Raw genomic sequence first — 19,337 nt, forward strand, 5'->3', positions numbered from 1 at the left:
CTCTCCTGAGACTGAGACTCATGTACCCAGCTGCCTACTCTTCCTCTCCAGTTTGGTTTATAATGGGCACCTCAAGCTTAACATATCTAAAACAGAACTCTTTATTCCCTTCTGCCCCACTCCCCTCCTCTCCCAGTTTTCCTTGCATCAACAAAAGCACCACAATTCACCCAACTGCTTAGCTGCAAGCCTGTCTTACTTACTCTTTCCTGTACACTGATTTCCATCAAAACCACCCTAGTCCCAGCCACCATCTTTCCTCATTCACCCGATCAGCCCTCTAGGTGGTCTTCCTCCTTTTAGTCTTGACACTCCCTCCACACAATAGCCAGATCTTTAAATATAACATTTCTTTCAACAAGAATCAAGTCATGACATTCCTCTTATCGAAATTCTACAACTGTTTCCTATCACACTTAGAAAATCCAAATTCTCTCCATAGCTTATAAGGCCTGATTTGATCTGGACCCAGCCCATTTCTTCAAACTGTTTACTCCTTTTCTCCTCTCTATTCATCAGGTACTCTGGCCATTCTCCTATTTTCATGAATGCACCCAGCTCATTCTGGTCCCAAGGACTTTGTAGGTCCCATTTCACATGCTTGGAATCTCTTCTTAAACACACCCCATGGCTTATTCATTCAGCTCACCTGCTGTCATTCTAGCACCTATGACATATTTGTTTGTTTGTGATGGTGTTCTCTCTCTTTCTCCTGAATGTAAGCTCCACACGGGCAGGGGCTTTGTTTGGTTCACTGCTGTGTTCTCAAAGAGCATCTGCTGAATAAATGAGTGAATGAACTCAACCTGATGCGAGAACTTCCTGTGTGATAAAGGGCAAAAACCATTAAAGGAAAGGGAGCTGTTTGGCAAACAGTTGTGAAATCAGAATCCCAACTCTCTGATTCCCTCCCTGGCTCTCTCTGATCAATCATCTTATTTGAAATATGTTATTAAGTTTGTGTCATAATTTGATCCATGATAAAACAGGCAAGGCGTTGTGTTGTGTTAAGTAAACTGAAGAACTGCCCCCCCCTCAGCTGTTACCTCCCAGGGCCCAGCCCCGACTCTGTAGAAGCCAATATTCTGAGGTCGGGAAGGAGAGTTGGCATGCCATCGGTGTCCACACGCATTTTGCTCTGTTAAAAGCTCAAGTGCGCGTGATGTGTGTGAGTGCCCAGGACAGCCATCAAATCACTGTTTCTGTCTCCTTGCACAGCACACTGAGAACTAGTTCTGAAGGGGAGCAGCTCATTCTCTGCTGGCACCACTCCGCTCCCCATCGGCTGAGACTGGAGAGCATGCGGGTACCACTTGAAATGGCCAATTACCACCAATTCATTTTCTGTCCCCTCTTTGGAACAAGTATGATCAAAATAAATGTCTTACTATGGTGGGAAAAGCCATCATTTTTCTGAGAGGGCTCAGCTGAAATTCATTAGCAGGTGTACAGACTCTCTTCCCCCTGAGAACCGCAGTCCTTTGTCCTGACAAATGTGATGCTGGGTGGAAGCTGGCTAAGAAACCAGCCGCCTCCCTCCCTTGGACCTCTCCACTCCCAGGCAGCCCACACTTGTCCCTTCCCAACAGGCTGAGGTGACTGGAAATTGTCTTTGTCTTTGACATCTCCCTGAAAGCATCTCCTCACATGGTGCCTTTGATTCCTGTTTGTGGTGTCACCACACTTTTCATCACTAAGGACTGAATCTCTCAAGTCAGAGGTTCTCAAACTTTAGACCACTTCAGAATCACTTGGGGTTCATTCTAAAACCTAGGCACCACCTTACCCACAGATTCTGAATCAAAAAGTAAAGAGTAGGGGCTTCCCTGGTGGCGCAGTGGTTGAGAATCTGCCTGCCAATGCAGGGGACACGGGTTCGAGCCCTGGTCTGGGAGGATCCCACATGCCACGGAGCAACTGGGCCCGTGAGCCACAACTACTGAGCCTGCGTGTCTGGAGCCTGTGCTCCGCAACAAGAGAGGCCGCGATAGTGAGAGGCCCGTGCACCGTGATGAAGAGTGGCCCCCGCTTGCCACAACTAGAGAAAGCCCTCGCACAGAAACGAAGACCCAACACAGCCATAAATAAATAAATAAATAAATAAAAATTTAAAATAATACATACACTTAAAAAAAAAGCATAGAGTAGGGTCAGATAATCTGTTCTTAACAAGACCCTACTCTGCCCAGATGATCTTAATGCCAGGGGTCTGAAACTGAGTCCCCCTAAAACGAGTTCCCCTGTCGAGTTTATGATTAACCTCTTTATCCAAAACTGTATTCCTTTTCTTGTCCTGCCCCTGTTCCCCTCAGGATTGAGGAGCATCAAAGAAAAGGGGGAACTGAAACTGAGCAGGACCTTGTGAGGTCTTCCTGGATACAAAAGCCCCTCCAAGTCCCCCGTCTTGGTTTGGCCTTTCCCAAGTTCCAAAGAGGAGGCTCATGCAGTTAATGATTAGAACAATAGAGCCACAGGACTCCCAGTTCCTCCTGAAGGGATGTAGATAACAATGTGGTGCATATCTTTGAGTTGCTCTGCAGAAACTACAACCCCCATCCAGTGGAGGATGGTGACTACATGCTGACCACAAGCAGCAGACCCCATACTGGTTGGAACCAGAAGGTTGAAGATTAAGATTCCTGAAACATCACCCTGTTACCTCACCACCAACCAATCAGAAGAATGTCCATGAGCTGATCACACACCCTGTGACTCTCACCCCTAATGTTGCCTTTAAAAGCCCTTTCCTGAAAATTATCAAGGAGTTTAGGTCTTTTGAGCACGAGTTTCCCATTCTCCTTGCTTGTTGCCCTACAATAAACTCTGTACTTTCCTTCACTACAACTTGGTGTCGGTAGATTGGCTTTGCTGTGCATTGGACAAGTGGACCTGAGTTGGGTTCTTCAACAGGTCCAAGAACCACACTTTTAAAAATACAGTCCCACATTCACACTTGACACCTCCCTTGTCTTCTAACAAAATGGATGGCAATTTCCAGTGATTTTTTTTCATAAATGCTCTCAAATCTACCCTTGTCCCATCACCTTAGCCCATGACCATGGCCCTAGGATCTTCCCACTCCAACACAGTCCTCCTCTGGCACTAAATGACCTCAGACCTTCACTCTGATCACCTGTTTTCTCTGGTCAAAATCTTTCCATAGTTCCCCACTAGTTATAAAGTGTGAGTCTTTTATCCTTTAGCCTGGTATTCAAAGCTCCAGAAATAGTATGTTGAGGTCAAGGACATGCTGAACATAGGGGTTATCAGAAAGAAGTGACCTTGGATGGTGACTGTCTAGTCATATGTTAACATAGTAATAAAAGAGGAATTGAGGACATTAAAGGTGTTTAAAATTGTTGTCTATCAAGAAAGCCCTGAGGCTCAGTAACTCTTGGGGAGGAACCTTCTCTCACTGCTTCCCAGGACCCACCAGCCTCCCAGCCCTGCCAGATGGAGGCACCCAGGTCCTTCCTTGGAAGGTACTCATCACAGAAGGATGACTGTTCAGTCAGAACAGAATTTGCATTCAGAAAATCAAAGTGAGCACCCAGGGAAAGGCCATGACGGGGAAGGGAAAAGAAGGCAGAAAGCAGGGCAGAGAGGAATGGGGGTGAGGTACAGAGTGCGAGGGGTCCATGAAATTCCAGGCAGGAGGGGCTGAGCAAATCAGGAGCAGGCCTCTGAAGCCCACTTCCCAGCCCTGCCAATTCTAGCTGGAGGATACATGGAGAAGACTGGAACAGACCCTTTGTTACCAGCCTCCTACTATGGGGAGAGGGATGGAGCGCCCCTTCTAAGAGCAGTGACACCAAAGAGGCAGATGAGAAAGTTTCCCCATCCTCACTCCAATCAGAAAGCAACCCTGACCAGCAGAGCCCTCTCTTTCTCCCCTCCCTTCCTCCCCTAATTCAGCCAAGCCTCAACCCTGCTCACTTTCTGGACACTCACCCTGCCCAAAGAATCATCTATTATCTACTTGAATGTATTCGAATGATTGGATTATCACCATCAAAACTTAATTGAGAACTTTAATACTGCTAAATACGAACATGGGCAAATGGACATTATTCAAGATATATGCTACAAAGAAAAGCATCAGCAGCACTGAGTTAACATAATTATGGTTATGAAAAACAAGTGAGAACAGGTAGTGCCTGTCTTAGGGACATTTGTGTTAGAGATAAATAACTGTAGAGAGCCATTTTATAATGTTGGAGCAGGGGGAAAAGAGTGTTTGCGTGTGAGTACGACTACCTGTGTGGGTCCTCCTGGACAGGAAGTTTAGGGGTGAATCTCAGCTGTCAGCGGCTATACAGCAAGTCTGATCCCTTGGGACCAAGCAATCTATCAGGGCCCTTTGAGCCCTGCACTAACTTATAAACCCCTCAAGGGCAGGATCCGTGTCTCTCTGCATTCCCAACACCTAACATAGTGCCCAGGGCATAGCAGAGAGGCTAAGAGCATGGACCTAGAGATTCAGTGGACTTGGGTTTATAGCCTTCCTCTGCCACTAGCTGTGTGACCTTGTGTAAGTTTACTTAACCTTTCTAAGCCTCAATTTCCTCATTAGTATTGATAAGATGAGGACCAAAGTATCACCTGCTTCACAGTGTTGGAAGATTAATTAAGATAAGTGAAGTGATTAGATGCTCAATTGCTCATAAAGATGATGAATCCTGAGCTATGAACAATAAAACTTTTATAGACACATTTAATCCCAGGAACCAAATCTCAGGGTTGGAATCCAACCATCCCTCTGATGTTTGAATCTCCTCCCCAACATACCCACCAAGTAACTAACTAGTCAGCATTTCAGATTTTTGATGATGGCTCCCCCTTGTGTATGTTCCCTCATCTATCTGGGACTAGGCCCTGAGTGAGCATTTTCCTTCTTAGATGCTTTAATCCTTCCTTCTTATAAGAAGAGTTCTTTTCTAGACCTATCATCATTCCAGTCACTTTTTTCTAACTAAGCATGCTGTCTGTAACCCAAAGGGCTCACCTTTTATTATGCAAAGCTGTTAATTGGATTATACAATGCCCAAACTGGTTTAGTATGATTAAGGGGCTTTAGTCACTACAGCTAGTAAAAGACTGAATATCTGGAGTTTTAAAAAATTACTCTCAAATCCTTTTTACATGTTCTTTGGCAAGCAAGAGCTGACACAGTAAAAGCTATAATTTTCCACGGGAGGCTCCAGAAAAACCTGATAGAAACAGGTGAGATTCATTCATAGTACAAGAACTATGGACTTTAATATTAATACACTCATTCAGAATGGAAAATCACTGAGCCAGAAAATTCTGACATCACTGCCCCTCCCTCGCTCACCTTTGGACTGCTTAAAAGCAAAACACATTGCTTTTAAGGGAAGGCACTGGAGCCTCAAATGGGTAATGTCCCACCCACCCCACCAAGACCACTCCTAACCCTTCCAGCCTGACCTCCCTCTATCGCTGCCAAGAGTAGGCACTCAGTTAGATTTCCTCTTCCTGTCCCCTGGCTATAACTTAGCTCTCCACTCCCTGGCCTTCCCCAGGAATACCATCCCCGGCTCCTCTGCCTGAGCTCCAAGCACCAGTGCAAATGCCATTCCACCCACAGGGAACTTTCTCTGCTCTGACTCCACCAGCCCACTGTTGTCTTGCTTCTTTGGCCCTGAACCCAGATAGCCACGTGCCACTCATACATCCTCAGGTATGTATGTCTTCTCTTGAGCCAGAGACCTCCAACTCCTAGTACAGGGCCTTGCACACAGGTGTTCCAAAACACTTTACCAATTTATTCTTGCACCACACGGAGGGAGAAGAAGAAAGGGAGGCAGAACAGATGGCCTGCACAGATACTCACAACAGTTGTTCTGGCTATTAAAAAATGGAATGGAGTTTGCATCTACTAGAAAGATCAAGACTAGCTACTCCTCGTTCTTCTCAACAAAGTCAGGTCTATCTGGGCTTGAAAGGAGTCCTTTATTCTTGTGGGAAGCCACAGGGTTAGGAGAGAAGAACAGACGGAAGGTGGAGGTCAGCTGATGCTGTCATAGAGCGCTCTTATGGCTGTTGCTTAGTACTGTTCCACTCTAAACTGGAAAAACAACAGGACTGAAAATTATTCCACTAGCAATACTATGGTAGATGCACTCCATCTATGCCTTTCTGCAGCTTAATGGACCCAAGTTCCAGTTTGATCCTTAGAGACTTACTTCCATTGCCTCAAAGCCCAGAGGGGAAGAGAATGTTAAGAGGACACTTTCTGGGAACCAAGGGAGAGCTAGCACAGGGATGATGTGTCAGGCCAATTCTGGCTGCAGATATTTAAATGGAATCTCTTATTCACTGGTGTCTATCTTTGGTTTCAACCTCTCTGCTTTACTCTGCTTTGGGCAAGGTATTCCTATTTGGGAAAAGACCACCCCCAGAAATGGCAATGGGACAAGGAGTCGGGTGGGGAGAGGCCGGCTGGCTCTCCCTCGTCTCTCCACTAGCAGGAGGCCCTGTCTCTTTCTTTCTCTTCTGTCTCTCCCCCCACCTTCCTCTTTCTCTTTCTCTTCCCAGCCCAGGTATGTCTGTTTCTCTGCTCTCTGTCTTTGAATCTCTCTCCCTTTCTTTCCCATCCTCCACTGTCTGTCTCTGTCTCTCCTCCTCTCTCCCTGTTTCAGGGTGTGTGTATGTGGTCTGTCTTTCCCCTCTCTATGTTAGTATGTGTGTGTGCCTCCTGTCTCTCTTCTGTTCTCCATCGCCGTCTGCCTGGCTCCTCTCTTGTGTGGTTTTTCTGTAGGACACTGGGACTGGGAGCCAGAAGACTTAGCTTCTGGTCCTGGCACTACCATTAGCTAGCTGTGTGGTTATGGCCAAGTTGCTTTACATCTCTGGGCCTCAATTTTCTTGACCCTATAGTAGATGAGACTGAATGCTCTTCCAGGTCCCCGGCAATTCTGAGATTTTTATCACTGAATGAAACGGAACTCATCAGACTCAGGAGACACCCGAGTACCACTCAAAGAGGATGTGACTAAACCGAGACAATACTGCTGGAGGATCTGCTACATGCTAGGCAGGTGCTGTGCTTGCACCTCCTTCAGTCCAATGAGATAGGTATGTGATGGTTCCTATTTTAGGGGTGAGGAAACTGAAGCACCAGCAGTGAAGCCACTTGCCCAAGGTCCCATGGCTAAGACTTGTCAGAGCAGGATTTAAACTCAGGCCATCTGGCTCCAGAGTCCACGCTCTTATCCGTAATGCTGTATCACCCTAGCCGCCGATGCTCGCTCACAAGCTTCCCATTTAGGCTGCAGAGTAAACATCTCTAGACGCCAAATGTGCTCAAGAGTCTTGGATCCAGACTATATGGTTCAATCAACTCTCTCCTCCTTCAAGACACCAACTCTGACTTTTCACACCTCTGCCTGTAAGTGTCCCATCAACACTCTATTGCCCTGCACACTGCCTGGCGTGCTTGGGTAGCACGGACCTTTCTATTTTCAAGTGTGTATGTCTTGTTGCCTTTCTACCTAACCAGGCATCTTGCCAGAACCTAGTGCAGTGCTGGGCCCACTGCCCAGACCCATGCTTGCTGAATAGCTGATGAGTACCAGGATACTTTGCAGCACTAAGGAAATACCTGGGACCTTCAGACTTTCACATCACAATTCCTGCAAACAGACTGCAGCTACTCACTGGCAACTACTGGATGGGTTGGGAGGGAGGGTTAGATGGTGTTCAATTCACAGAAGCAGAAACAGGGGGCCTCCAATAATGATTTCAACTCAAGTCAGCAAATATAAAGAGAACCCCAGCTTCATGCCAGACAGCTAAGAGCTGTAAAGGGCACAGAGAAGCAGCAGCCATGGCTTCTACTCTCAAGGAGATACTGGAAAAGAAGAGAGGAAGCATGCAAAATAGAAGATGATAAATTTATAAAATTCCAATAGCACTTTGACCTTTGAGTTAACATTATTGTTTGCGTGTGTTTGTGTATTATTAAATAAAATCGTGGGAGCACAGAGCAGGGAAACTGCTTGTCCAGTCTGATTCTGAAAACTAGGGCAGGCTCCTGTATGGCTGGGAGTCGGGAGACCAGAGTCCGAGCCCATCACTGGAACCACGGAGTGCGTTATATTCAGCGCTCTCTGAAGTGCCAACTCAGACACCAGTCAGGCATCAATGCTCGCTTGGGTGTCAGGAAGCATTTGAAACCCACACCAGGTTTCGTAGCCCTTGGTTTTCACATTTTTCTTCGTGCATCTGTCCCAGTGTCAGATATTTGGTGAGCGAGAGTTAGCTGGACAATAGGTGAATGATGTCACGTCCCCAGAAGTCACATTCACATGTCCCGAAAAGAACAATGGAATCAGTCATCCTGGGGAATTCAGTCCTCGTGGAAAATCCAAACTCCTTTACATCCACCTCATAATCTTCTACTTGCTTTTGTTGAATGCCAACAATGTGATTCATCTTGTAGAGATGAATTGATAGGGCCTCCATTCCAGAAATGCTCTCATTTTTAGAGCATGATGTAGAACAGCCACCGGTGTAGTTTTATTATACTTTTCGCCAGCTTTAGTGTAGATGTCACGATGGCCACAGAAAAGTCTGATAACAGCTGTTCCCAGAGAGTCCAAGTCTGGATGCCGCCCTCCTGCTGGGGAAGCCTTTCACCCACCCTCCTCGCAGCACCTCTGCCCCTCTCCAGCGCCCATCCTACTAGAACCGTCATGAAAACAGCAGGGAGACAAAGAGCACACCAAGGAAGCTGCACAATCCATGGCCCAGAAATCTCCAAAAGTCACTCAAAGTTCACTGAAGTGGTAGCACCTTCTGTGTGCCTCTGGAGGCTGACACCTAACCCTGTCCCAATCACAGACCAAGCCTGTGCTCTCCTGTGCTCAGAGATGATACGTTGATCTGAACAATTCCAGATGGCAGGAGCAGACAACTGATGCATTTGCTTCTCCATCCCCAGCAAGCCCCACAAGGGTTTCAGAGCTGGGGCCAGCACATAAGCAGTGCCCATCTCTCCTGAGGCTGAAGTGTTGCCTCTGATGACTCATCACTGCCCCAGCCGGGGGACAGGGGCTACAAAGGAGTTAGGGCAGCCCAAGAATGGGGGACACTCCTGAAGGCCTGTCTACTTCTGGGACTGACTGCACGGTGGTGACCCCACACCCAGAGGGCGTCACGACCCCTGATAGGATGCCCCGCTCTCCTTCCAACCTGTCACCATCACAGGATACCCAGTACAAGGGCCCCCCAACAACAGCTGTGAGGGGAACCAACACTCCAAAGACATGTCCAGTTGGCTCTCAATTTTCCATGTATATTTTGACACACTTTTCGATTACACCTGGTCAATACTACAGGAGGTGTGGAAGGAGAGTGAAATGTTATATGTATAATCTTGAAATTATGAGGTGGCCACAGAAAAGTCTGAGAACACCAGCGCTCTCACCCCTGCCTCTCACAGCGAACCAGCAGGGAGATGATGCTAAACCTTAACTTCCATCTCCAGCTCCTGACAAGCTCCCCCTCCCCCAGCTATCAGTCCTCAAAAAAAGCTCCCAGGGGGCTTTGCTGGTGGCACAGTGGTTGAGAATCTGCCTGCCAATTCAGGGCACACGGGTTCGAGCCCTGGTCTGGGAAGATCCCACATGCCGCGGAGCAACTAGGCCCGTGAGCCACAACTACTGAGCCTGCGCGTCTGGAGCCTGTGCTCCGCAACAAGAGAGGCCGCGATAGTGAGAGGCCCGCGCACCGCGATGAAGAGTGGCCCCCGCTTGCCGCAACTAGAGAAAGCCCTCGCACAGAAACGAAGACCCAACACAGCCAAAAATAAATAAATAAATAAAAATTAAAAAAAAAAAAAGGTCCCAGGGGTCCCCAAAGAGACAGACAGAGAAGTATGAGGAAAAAAGAATATGTCATTTCATCCAAAAGGGCATTTGTGGCAAGGCTGTCCTTTTATAGTTAGAAACAACCATTTCTTTATTATTTGTAGTAAAGAAAAATGCTATGACTCTTACAATAACGCAAAAAACAGATTAAGCCAGGAGTAACCTCTAATCACAGAACATACAATTATCAACAGCCCTTGTTTTAAATCTGGTTTCCCAAATCCAAGCTTGCCAAAGAATCCCCTGAAGGCCCTGTACCCCACCGCACCCCAACGCTAGCAGGCCACCTGCATCCCTGATTGAGAAGTGGGCACACTGTGGGTTCAGCTCCGCCAGCGCTCAGATGACCCCCTAGGACCCGGCGCTGTCAGAGAGCTCATGCCTGAGGGACGGTCAAGCTTCCCCCAAAAAAAACAATGTCATGACTGCAAGGAATTGCTGTCTCTCAGACTGAGCCTCCCTTCCCAACACCAGAGGGTGAGAAGGCCCGTCTGTAAAGCTGCTTAAGTGAGAAGCATCAATTAACAAGTCCGGATGGTGTGGAGGGGTGCAGCTGGGGGCTGAACTGCCCTCCTCCCTCCATAAATCAGGCGTTCCCAGGCCTGATCACCTAGGTCAGGGACTTGTGCCACCTGCCTGCCTGCCTGCCTGAGACAGATGCCAGGCTCAGGGAAGCAGTCTGTTACCTGCTGGACGTCCTGCTGGAAGACGCAGAGCTGCAGCCGCTGGTGGAGCCGCACCTTGCGGTGCTGCCAGATGCTCTCGAGCCGCCGCTGGTGGTGCAGCACCTCATGCACCACGTCCAGCACCTGGTGCACTGCCTTGGAGTAGTTGGCTGTGGCAGTGAGGGACTCGGAGTTCCCAGGACTCAGGGGACGCTGCAGCACATCCAGCAGCGCTTTGCCATCCTGGCTGACCTGTAAGAGGCAAAGAGGTCAAGTCTAGGGAGTAGAGGGGCAGGAGGGGCGCAGGGAGGCAAGGCAAGCCTGCTGGCATCCCTGATGAGGACTGAGAATCTCAGTCCTACCGACACCCATGACAACCAAGGAGTGTGCCACCAGAGCTGCCACAGTGCCCAGCCTGCAGCCCGGGGAGGGCCAAGCACCCCGGAATCCTGAGGGAGAGGAGGTGCTGGGGCTGCAGCCAGTTGTCTGCGAGACCCCGAGTCACTGTCTCCCTCCCCCTTGCATTTCAGCTTCCTGAGGGCAGGGACTCTGCCTTGTTTATCTCGCCCCACGCCTGGAAGAGTGCCTGACACTTGGTACTTGATAAGTATTTACTTGATAAATATTTTGACTGACTCACAGACTAGGTCAGGCAGCAGATCTTGGTTTCAGAAAAAAAGCTGAATATAAGTTGACACCATAAACTTCTCTCCCTCTTCCCTCTTCCGTCCTCACCTTCCTCTACGTAGCTCTAAACTTCTAGGTGTGTGACCAGAGGCAAGTTATTGACACTTAACCCCTTTGGGCCTCAGTTTCCTCGTTTGTGAAGTAGGAATAGAAATGGTACATACCCCATAGAATTGTGGTAAAGATTAAATGAGTTAACGCATGCAGGGCACTTAGAAGAGGGCCCGGCAGGTATGGGCTACCAATTCTACCTTTATCATCATCGTCATCGTTTTTCTCTCCTTTACTTCCTTGTCATTTTCTTTCTTTTATACTTACCCTTCTTTTGCTCTCCTTCAATACAACCTCCTTTTTTCTTCTCCTGAAAGTGGTAACATCCCTGTCTTTCCAGAACACGCAGAATAAGGGAGGGACCCTTAGATTGTGGACACAACGTCCATGCTCCTGGGTTCCCCAACACTCACCCTCAGTGCTGAAACCAGTGGGGGTGACAGTCCCTGCCATTCCTCACTGGATTCCTGGCAATATTTCTGGAAAGTGGCATCATCTGATTGACACCTGTGGCTCTCCAGGGCTTGGCAGATTATCCAGCGAGCATGTGCCTTTCTAATTTAAAACCATGGTGACTAGGGTATTGATAGGAATTTTAAGACCCCAAATTAATCTGGTTAACAAGGAAGTCAAAGTTGGTTTGGAGTTGAAACGGCCTTTTCCTTCCAGCAAGGTGTGAAAGGAGGTGTGCTTGGTACAAGTTAAGAAGGAAGTTTTTTCCCCTTCTTAACTTGTACCATGCTCCCAGCCTTTGATTTTTCAGCAGAAGAGCCTTTTAGTTTGTCCTTCACTTCCACAGCAACTTCCCACTCCTGTAAACACCCATCTCCACCCCGTGGTGGGTTGTGCTCTGGACCTTCCAGTGAGAAAATTAGTATTTTTTGATGAGCTGCTTCATAAAAGGGGCGGCAGGGCTAGTGTGTGCATGCGCGTGCACCAGACAGAAAGCAGCTCCAGAGGGGCACGGCCTTGCTTTCCTATAGCCCTTCCACAGCAGAGACAGTCTGGGCTTCACACATAGGGTGAGGTAGGGGGTGTGTGTGTGTATGTGTGTGTGTGTGTGTTCACACATAGGGTGAGGTAGGGTGTGTGTGTGTGTGTTCACACATAGGGTGAGGTACGGGGTGTGTGTGTGTGTATGTGTGTGTGTACATGCATGCGCACTAAGGCGGTTCCTGCCAATGGCTGCATTTTGACATCATCATTAACAGATCAAGGATCTTATAGATGTCTCCAGAGGGAGAAAAATGGCCTCTCTTCTTCTTAGTCCAACTCAGGCTATTTCACAGCACACAGGCCAGTACTCTTGCCACACCCCCATACCCCTATACACAGCCAGGACCCCTGGGTGTCCGCTGGGTTCTCACCTCTGTGTAGGCCTGGGTCACCTGCTCATACAAGGACTGGTGGTGGTGGATCGCCAGCTCCAGGTCCTGCATCTCAGACGGCAGGCCACCTTCGCTGCACATCTTGCACCAGGCGTCCACTCCCGACAGGAACTGGAAGGAGATGCCGGCTGGGTCAGTGTGGAGGCACTGGGGTTGGGCAATGGGCGATTATGTACAGACAGTCAGATACCTTGGGAAGAAGCATCAGGAACTCTGGAAGCCTTCAGAGACCACTGCAGACAGTGGAGTTTTTTCTTTAATTTTACAAACACCAACCCCAGGTAAGAAGTCAGACCCAGTACCTGTTTAGGAAGTATGGTTTCCACAAAGAAAGATGACTATTATGAAACTGCTAGGGGTGGGAGGTGTCTTCATGTTCAACAGGTTACATCCACACAATGATGGTAAAATACAGGTGTGCAAACAGCTCACTACGTGACATGTGTATGTGAGAGCTTCTTGTCCTGTGCACACTCACAGGTACAAGTGAGAGGCAACATATAATGAAATGGGATGTTTCCACACATGTGCTTTATAGTGTGGACATTGAGCTGTGAAGAGTAGCAAAGAATGCCTCATTCAGGCCCATCAGGCACCCCAGGGAACCTGCAGAGACCATTCCCACAGGGGATGGAGATTAACACTCAAAAAGATCCCTGCTAACACTCAAAAAGATCCCTGTCAGAACCCCAAGGGGTGGGAGAGGGGAGGGCAGCTCAGCGGGACAGACTGTACTGTGTCTAAAGTGGCTCCTGGGATGTGATATATAGATACAGATCTTGACAGACATCAAATTATTTAAAAATTAAAATTAACAACTGTGGGAGACTATGGGTCTCCATGCACAAAGGGTGAGCTAACTGAAATCACTCAGATTTATTGGGTGGAAAATATACCTCTAAAATGCAAATAATTCTTCACCCAACAGTCTGGAGTGGTTCTGTCTGTGATTCTTCTTGCCTGGGTGCACAGCTCCATTTAAATTAATTGCCTAAATACCTTTTTATCTCATTGCCTAGAACAGCCCATCTGAGGACAATAAAGAGCTGCCTAAATAAACACACTGAAAAAATAGCCTTGAATCCATTGTTTGGGTGTGTGTGTGTGTGTGTGTGTGTGTGTGTGTGTGTGTGTGTGAGAGAGAGAGAGAGAGAGAGAGAGAGAGAGAGGGAGAGAGAGAGAGTGAGTGTGTATATAACATAGATAGAAATAATCTCAAGAACATAGAAAATAATAAAATCTAGTAAAATAATTGAAAATGATGAGTTTTGAGTATTTATTACCTTTGCTTTTAATTTGATATATTTAATTTAAATTTATACAGTTTAAAGTAATGGCTATGTTTAACAACCAGCTCATACAATTCCTGAAAATTTAACCATTGGCTCTCCCTAAGCTGCTTAGAGTCAGCTCCTACACGCCACTGGATCTTAGGCAGGTTACTTAATCTCTCTGAGCTTCCCTGCTCCTCTCTGTAAAATGGGTTAGTAATGTCACTGGCCAATGCCAGTAAGTAAATGGCAACAAGTAATTATTATTTCTGTCCACTGTATTATTATTACATTATTATTATTCACAGCAAATGCTTCATGTAAAATTAGTTTCCCCCTGTTCTCAGCACTCAATGATCAGTTTAGTTTCACCCCTTTGGTCTATGCTTATGGAATGCAAACTAAGCAGTCAACACACACACACACACACACACACACACACACACACACACGTCCAACAATAAAACTACTAAGCAGAATAGTTAGCTCTGGGTTTCTTCCTGTTTGAATGTTAAGCCAAGCCTCCAAGAGTTACCAATGTCTCTCTGGGTACACAGGGGCCATGACAGTGGTAGAACATGGGTTATTGTCAAAACTACTCAGCATGGTCTTTGGTGTTTCAAAAAGAGAGGAGGGGCTCTCTACACCTCAGTGTATGTCCTCCCAGCCTGCCCTGCCCTGCCCTGCCCCTGCCCCTCCGCTTCCCACCACCAGCGGCCACAGCAGCTCCCTTGGCCTTACCTGCTCAGCCTTCTGATGGAACACAGCGGACATGGCGAGGATGGTGCTGCGCTCATCCAGAGCGGCCGCAAAGCTCTTCCACTCCTGGTCTAGCTGCGTGGAGATCTGCTTGATTTGCTGCGAAGCGTAGTGGCCAGCCTCTGAGAGGCGGGAAGCCACGGACATGATGCGGTTGATGTTGACATAGGCGTTCTGGGAAGCAAGGGAGAGCGGGTGCTTAGTGGGGCAGGCTGAAAAGGCACCCACAGAGCACCCTGGGGTGGCGGAATATGTGGGGAAGGAGGCTACCCAAAACAAAAAGTTTGAGAGAGGCTAGTATCGGCCACATTAACATATCCATTTTGAGCCCAAAGGAGGTCTTTGTTTATATTATGAAATTTCAGCAGATGGCAGGTACAGTAACTGAGCCCTTTCATTTTGAGGACCAACACAGTTTTTGTGCCAACTATTAATGCCCATGAATGCAGTCACTTTACATGGACTACCTTAATAATCCTCACAGTCGTCTTATGAGGTCATGCCATGGGGACAGCATGGTACTTCCAAGAGTTTCTCTCCGGAAGCAACGGCTCAGACCAGGGCAAAAGCCGGAGGAGGCAAAGGCACCTCTCTCAACTCAGGAGAGAGCTGTACCCAGGGCATTACTGCCAACTACAACAGGGCAGCAGTGCTCATCAAAGAGGGCAAAGGACATACGTCACAGGATGACCACACATCTTCCTACCACCAAGTGAAGACTTTGCTGCCCCGTTCCTACCCCCACCAAGAGAGCAGGTGAATAAATACATAAAGAGAGCATATGAAGCCACAATATCCATGCTAAAAATAAGATCTGTGGAACCCTTTCTTATCCCTACGTGACTTAGGAACATCTCCCCACTTGACCCCAAAAAGGCACCTGTGGGGCTCTCCTGGCCCTGCTGACTCCTCTCACCCTGTGTTTTGTTTACATTCATTCCCATCTTTGATTGCCAATTAAAAATTCATGACCATGTGTGTCATTCCTTACTAGGTCAGCAGAAAACTCTACAGGAAGAAAGAAGACAAAAAAAAAAACAACAAAATGCACAAACAAAGACAGTAGTGAGCATGATTATTTTTAACTGCTACCTCTTATTAATTGTCTGAGGTGTCAAAACAATCAAGTAATATTGTGGCACCTACAGGGAGTTTTTCTGACTCACACAATGTCTGTCTGAAGGAGGACTAGGGTGGCAGGTTGCTTGCACACCTTTGTTCTTTGTTATGAATTTTCTGATATGATAAGAAATATTCTTCAGCAACGGCATTTTCTCTTGGCTCTATTAGCTCAGCGGTAGTTCATTAATAATGGGTAAGTTTAATGAAGGTTCTTTATTTTCCTTTCCCTCTTCCCTCATGGTCCGCATTCATGTTCGCTGTCCTGACCTCAAGCACACCATCCCAAACCTGAGCCAGGTTGATAAGTTCTCTCTTCATTTAAAAGGTCTCTGTGGAAGTTTAAGAGGTTAAGTGAAGCACTTGAACACAAATCCATCCTGATGTCTAATGATCCCCATGCGTAACCTTTTTCTTTAGTCTGGCCTGAGACCTTTCTGACTAGTACGTTTCCTTAATAGAATTAGAATATTACTAACTCTTATTATTTGAAATAACTATCCTTCAAAGACTTAGGAATCATTATCAGTCCTGTTTTCTGAGTTAGGACACGGATTCTTCTTAAAATTAAACTCTATTTATAGAACTGACAGAAAAACCAACTCTGAATTAGAAATAGAAGGAAAGAAACGGGGGGAAAAAAGACATATACTAATTTTAATAGTTCTGTCTTTTAAGGGACTAACATTAGGATTTCCACCAAATTTCCTGCTTGGGTTCCAACCAAAGCAGACCTTGAAACAAGGATTTGGGGCAGACTGTTTATTTGGTGTGATCCCAGAAAGCACAGTGAGGGAGTAGGCAAGTCAAAAAGGGAAGGGAGGCAAATAAAGAAAGGATGTGTCCATTAGTGGGTTTCTCTTTTTTTTTTAATTATTTATTTATTTATTTATTTATTTATGGCTGTGTTGGGTCTTCGTTTCTGTGCGAGGGCTTTCTCTAGTTGCGGCAAGCGGGGGCCACTCTTCATCGCGGTGCGCGGGCCTCTCACTATCGCGGCCTCTCTTGTTGCGAAGCACAGGCTCCAGACGGGCAGGCTCCGCAATTGTGGCTCACGGGCCTAATCGCTCCGCGGCATGTGGGATCTTCCCAAACCAGGGCTCGAACCCGTGTCCCTTGCATTGGCAGGCAGATTCTCAACCACTGCGCCGCCAGGGAAGCCCTAGTGGGTTACTCTTGTGAGCATTTGGGGGGCATCTCTCCTGAAACCTTTGAGACACTGTGTAGAACACACTTCTGAGCGTCCCACTGGGAGATGAGGGATCTGGGGTATTTACTCACAAGTCCCATCACTCATGGTTGAAGGTCTCTCCTGGAGTTACTCCCTGGCATATCCAGGCTGACCTACACACAGGCCAAGCATACTCCCCAGGTCAGAGAGTGACCGACCACGGGCAAAGAAACACAGGAAGCTGTCGCTGTGCATGGGAACCGTCTGCAGATGACCCTCGGGGAGGACTGAGGGGATATGAGTGGGACACTGGCAGCATCTAATAAAGCTGCCCTTCCAAACTGGATATGAATCCTGGAAACCCTCCCCACGCCACACACATTTCTCCAACTCTATCTAGTGTGGTTGTATTTTCCTGTCCTGGGAAAGACCTTCGTATCCTTTGGCCAGAAGGGAAGCAAGAACAGCAATAAGAGCAGGGCATGGCCTGCCCCCCGGGTCTCCCGTGTGCATCTTATGGATGCCTGGACCTCTGTCATCACTGCCTGTTTCTATTCTCTCCCCACAGGGAAGTTGGGGAGGTGTGTTTCTGCTCACTTTTAGGAAGAACTTTCTAGCTATTAGAGATGTCGAACTGTGGCTGCCTCTGGAGGCTGTTAACACCTTGTCACTCCCTCACATATTTATGGAGAGTGGGCCAGGCTCTGTGTTGGGGGCTGTGGGAGATCAAAGACAGAGAGGAAAGAGACAGGATTCCTGCCCTCAGGGGCTCACAGCTGAGACTTAAAAAAAGTCCTCAAATAACTGTAATTTAAGCAAAATGAAGTAAGTGTTACGACAGAGGTAGAGGCAACTCTCAGTGGGGATGCAGGGGGAAGGGATATGAACGACTGGCAAGGATGTTGAGAAGGGGCTTCCTGCACAGAAGGGGGTGGTGAGGTTGGCAGTCCTCCAAGGCCCCCTTCAACCCTTAAGCCTGTGATCATAAATGAAAGCTAAAAACAAACAAACAAAAAAAGACCACAGCTTACATTTCACATTCTAGAGACTAGTACAGTAAATGCCTTTTTGTTTCCTTATCAGTGGGCAGAGAGATGTCTTACTAAAGCTAACAAATGATTACACTTCACACAAGAAGTAGAGGCAGTATTCCTCACAAAAGAGGGATAAGTATAATGTTGACTCATGAGTTTGCTCATTGTTCTTCTCTGCAGCCCCTTTGAAGAACAGCAAAACACTGCAGGCAAGTCACATGGCCCAAGTTCATCATCACCTTCTTTATCTCCCTCCAGCTTAGAACCCGAGACAAATAGGCAGAGAGATTCTAAACTGGAGTCACAAACCAAATGACAAGAGAAGAATGGCGGAGAAGGTCTCACATGACTTAAAAGGACAGAGCAAGGTTAAGAGTCCAAATAAACAGGGTGCTTAGTCGTTAGGCACAAAGGACATGTCATGGCCTTGGGTCAATCCCTTTGTGTAGTTTTTTGTGTCACTGTTTATGCCTCTGCTAAAGAGCACCTGGGACTCCTGTTTGTCCTGGGGACATGGCCAGTGGGAATGGATATTTTGACTCTTCATGGCCTTTCCATTTTCTACCAGCTGCCTCCTCTACGCCCTCCCACCTGCCGGGCTCTGCTGTCCTTCCCTGCCAGCCTTCAATGCCCTTCCAGCTGCAGAGCTGTCCATCAGTCAAGGGCATCAACGTTGCTGGGTCAGGAGTCAGAGGTGAGTTCTGGTCCAGCCCTGGCACTCGCTTAAGATGTCACTTGCCTCCTCTGTGCCTCAGCTTCCTCACCTGTAAGATGAACTAAAGATCTCAGACATTCCATTTCTGAGCAAGCAGTGTCCAGTGTTGGCGCCATATAACCAGGCCTCCAGGTGTACCCTGTTCATGGAGGGCACCCAGATTGAACGTAGAGAGAACTTAGGCGGTCACAGTCTTCTTCTGTCTCATCTCCAGTGCCTGGGGGAATACTGACTAAATCTAGACCTCATTCTATGGAGGAGGTGGGGCATATACTGAAGCAACAAGGGAAACAAAGCTGTCAAGTGTCCACGTGCAATGGGATTGTTTTAAACAGAAGAGGAACGTGATCTGGTTTATGCTTTAAAAAAAACTGCTCTGTTCACTAAAGGGCTGGCAAGGGGACACCTACGTGGGGTGAGACCAAGAACAGCAGTGCGGCCCACCCCAGAGGGACATGTAGCCCGGCCTCGGCTGTCCACGTGCCTCAGCCCCTCAGCCCAGCTCTGCTTTCTGCCCTGTCGTGCCAGGGCCACAGCTCGAGCTGGGTGACCAAGGGCCAGCTGCTCCCCTCCCCCTCTTCTCT

At 47.6% G+C, this 19,337-nt stretch overlaps 1 protein-coding gene across 8 annotated transcripts in view; it reads right to left on the bottom strand.

Moving 5' to 3' along the window:
• KALRN (kalirin RhoGEF kinase) overlaps positions 1-19,337 on the bottom strand; it is a gene marked incomplete at its 3' end in the record, with an annotated part of 654,541 nt that overhangs the window by 359,543 nt on the left and 275,661 nt on the right. For all 8 annotated transcript variants that reach the window (XM_082458482.1, XM_082458476.1, XM_082458483.1 and 5 more), the window contains 3 exons: positions 14,697-14,888; positions 12,664-12,795; positions 10,580-10,810 (listed from right to left, as the gene is read on the bottom strand). In XM_082458482.1, the coding sequence (XP_082314608.1) occupies positions 10,580-10,810; positions 12,664-12,795; positions 14,697-14,888 (555 nt within the window). The remainder of the gene's footprint in view (positions 1-10,579; positions 10,811-12,663; positions 12,796-14,696; positions 14,889-19,337) is intronic.

The sequence above is a fragment of the Balaenoptera physalus genome, assembly GCF_965194825.1.
Source record: "Balaenoptera physalus genome assembly, chromosome: 4".
Lineage (NCBI taxonomy): Eukaryota > Metazoa > Chordata > Mammalia > Artiodactyla > Balaenopteridae > Balaenoptera > Balaenoptera physalus.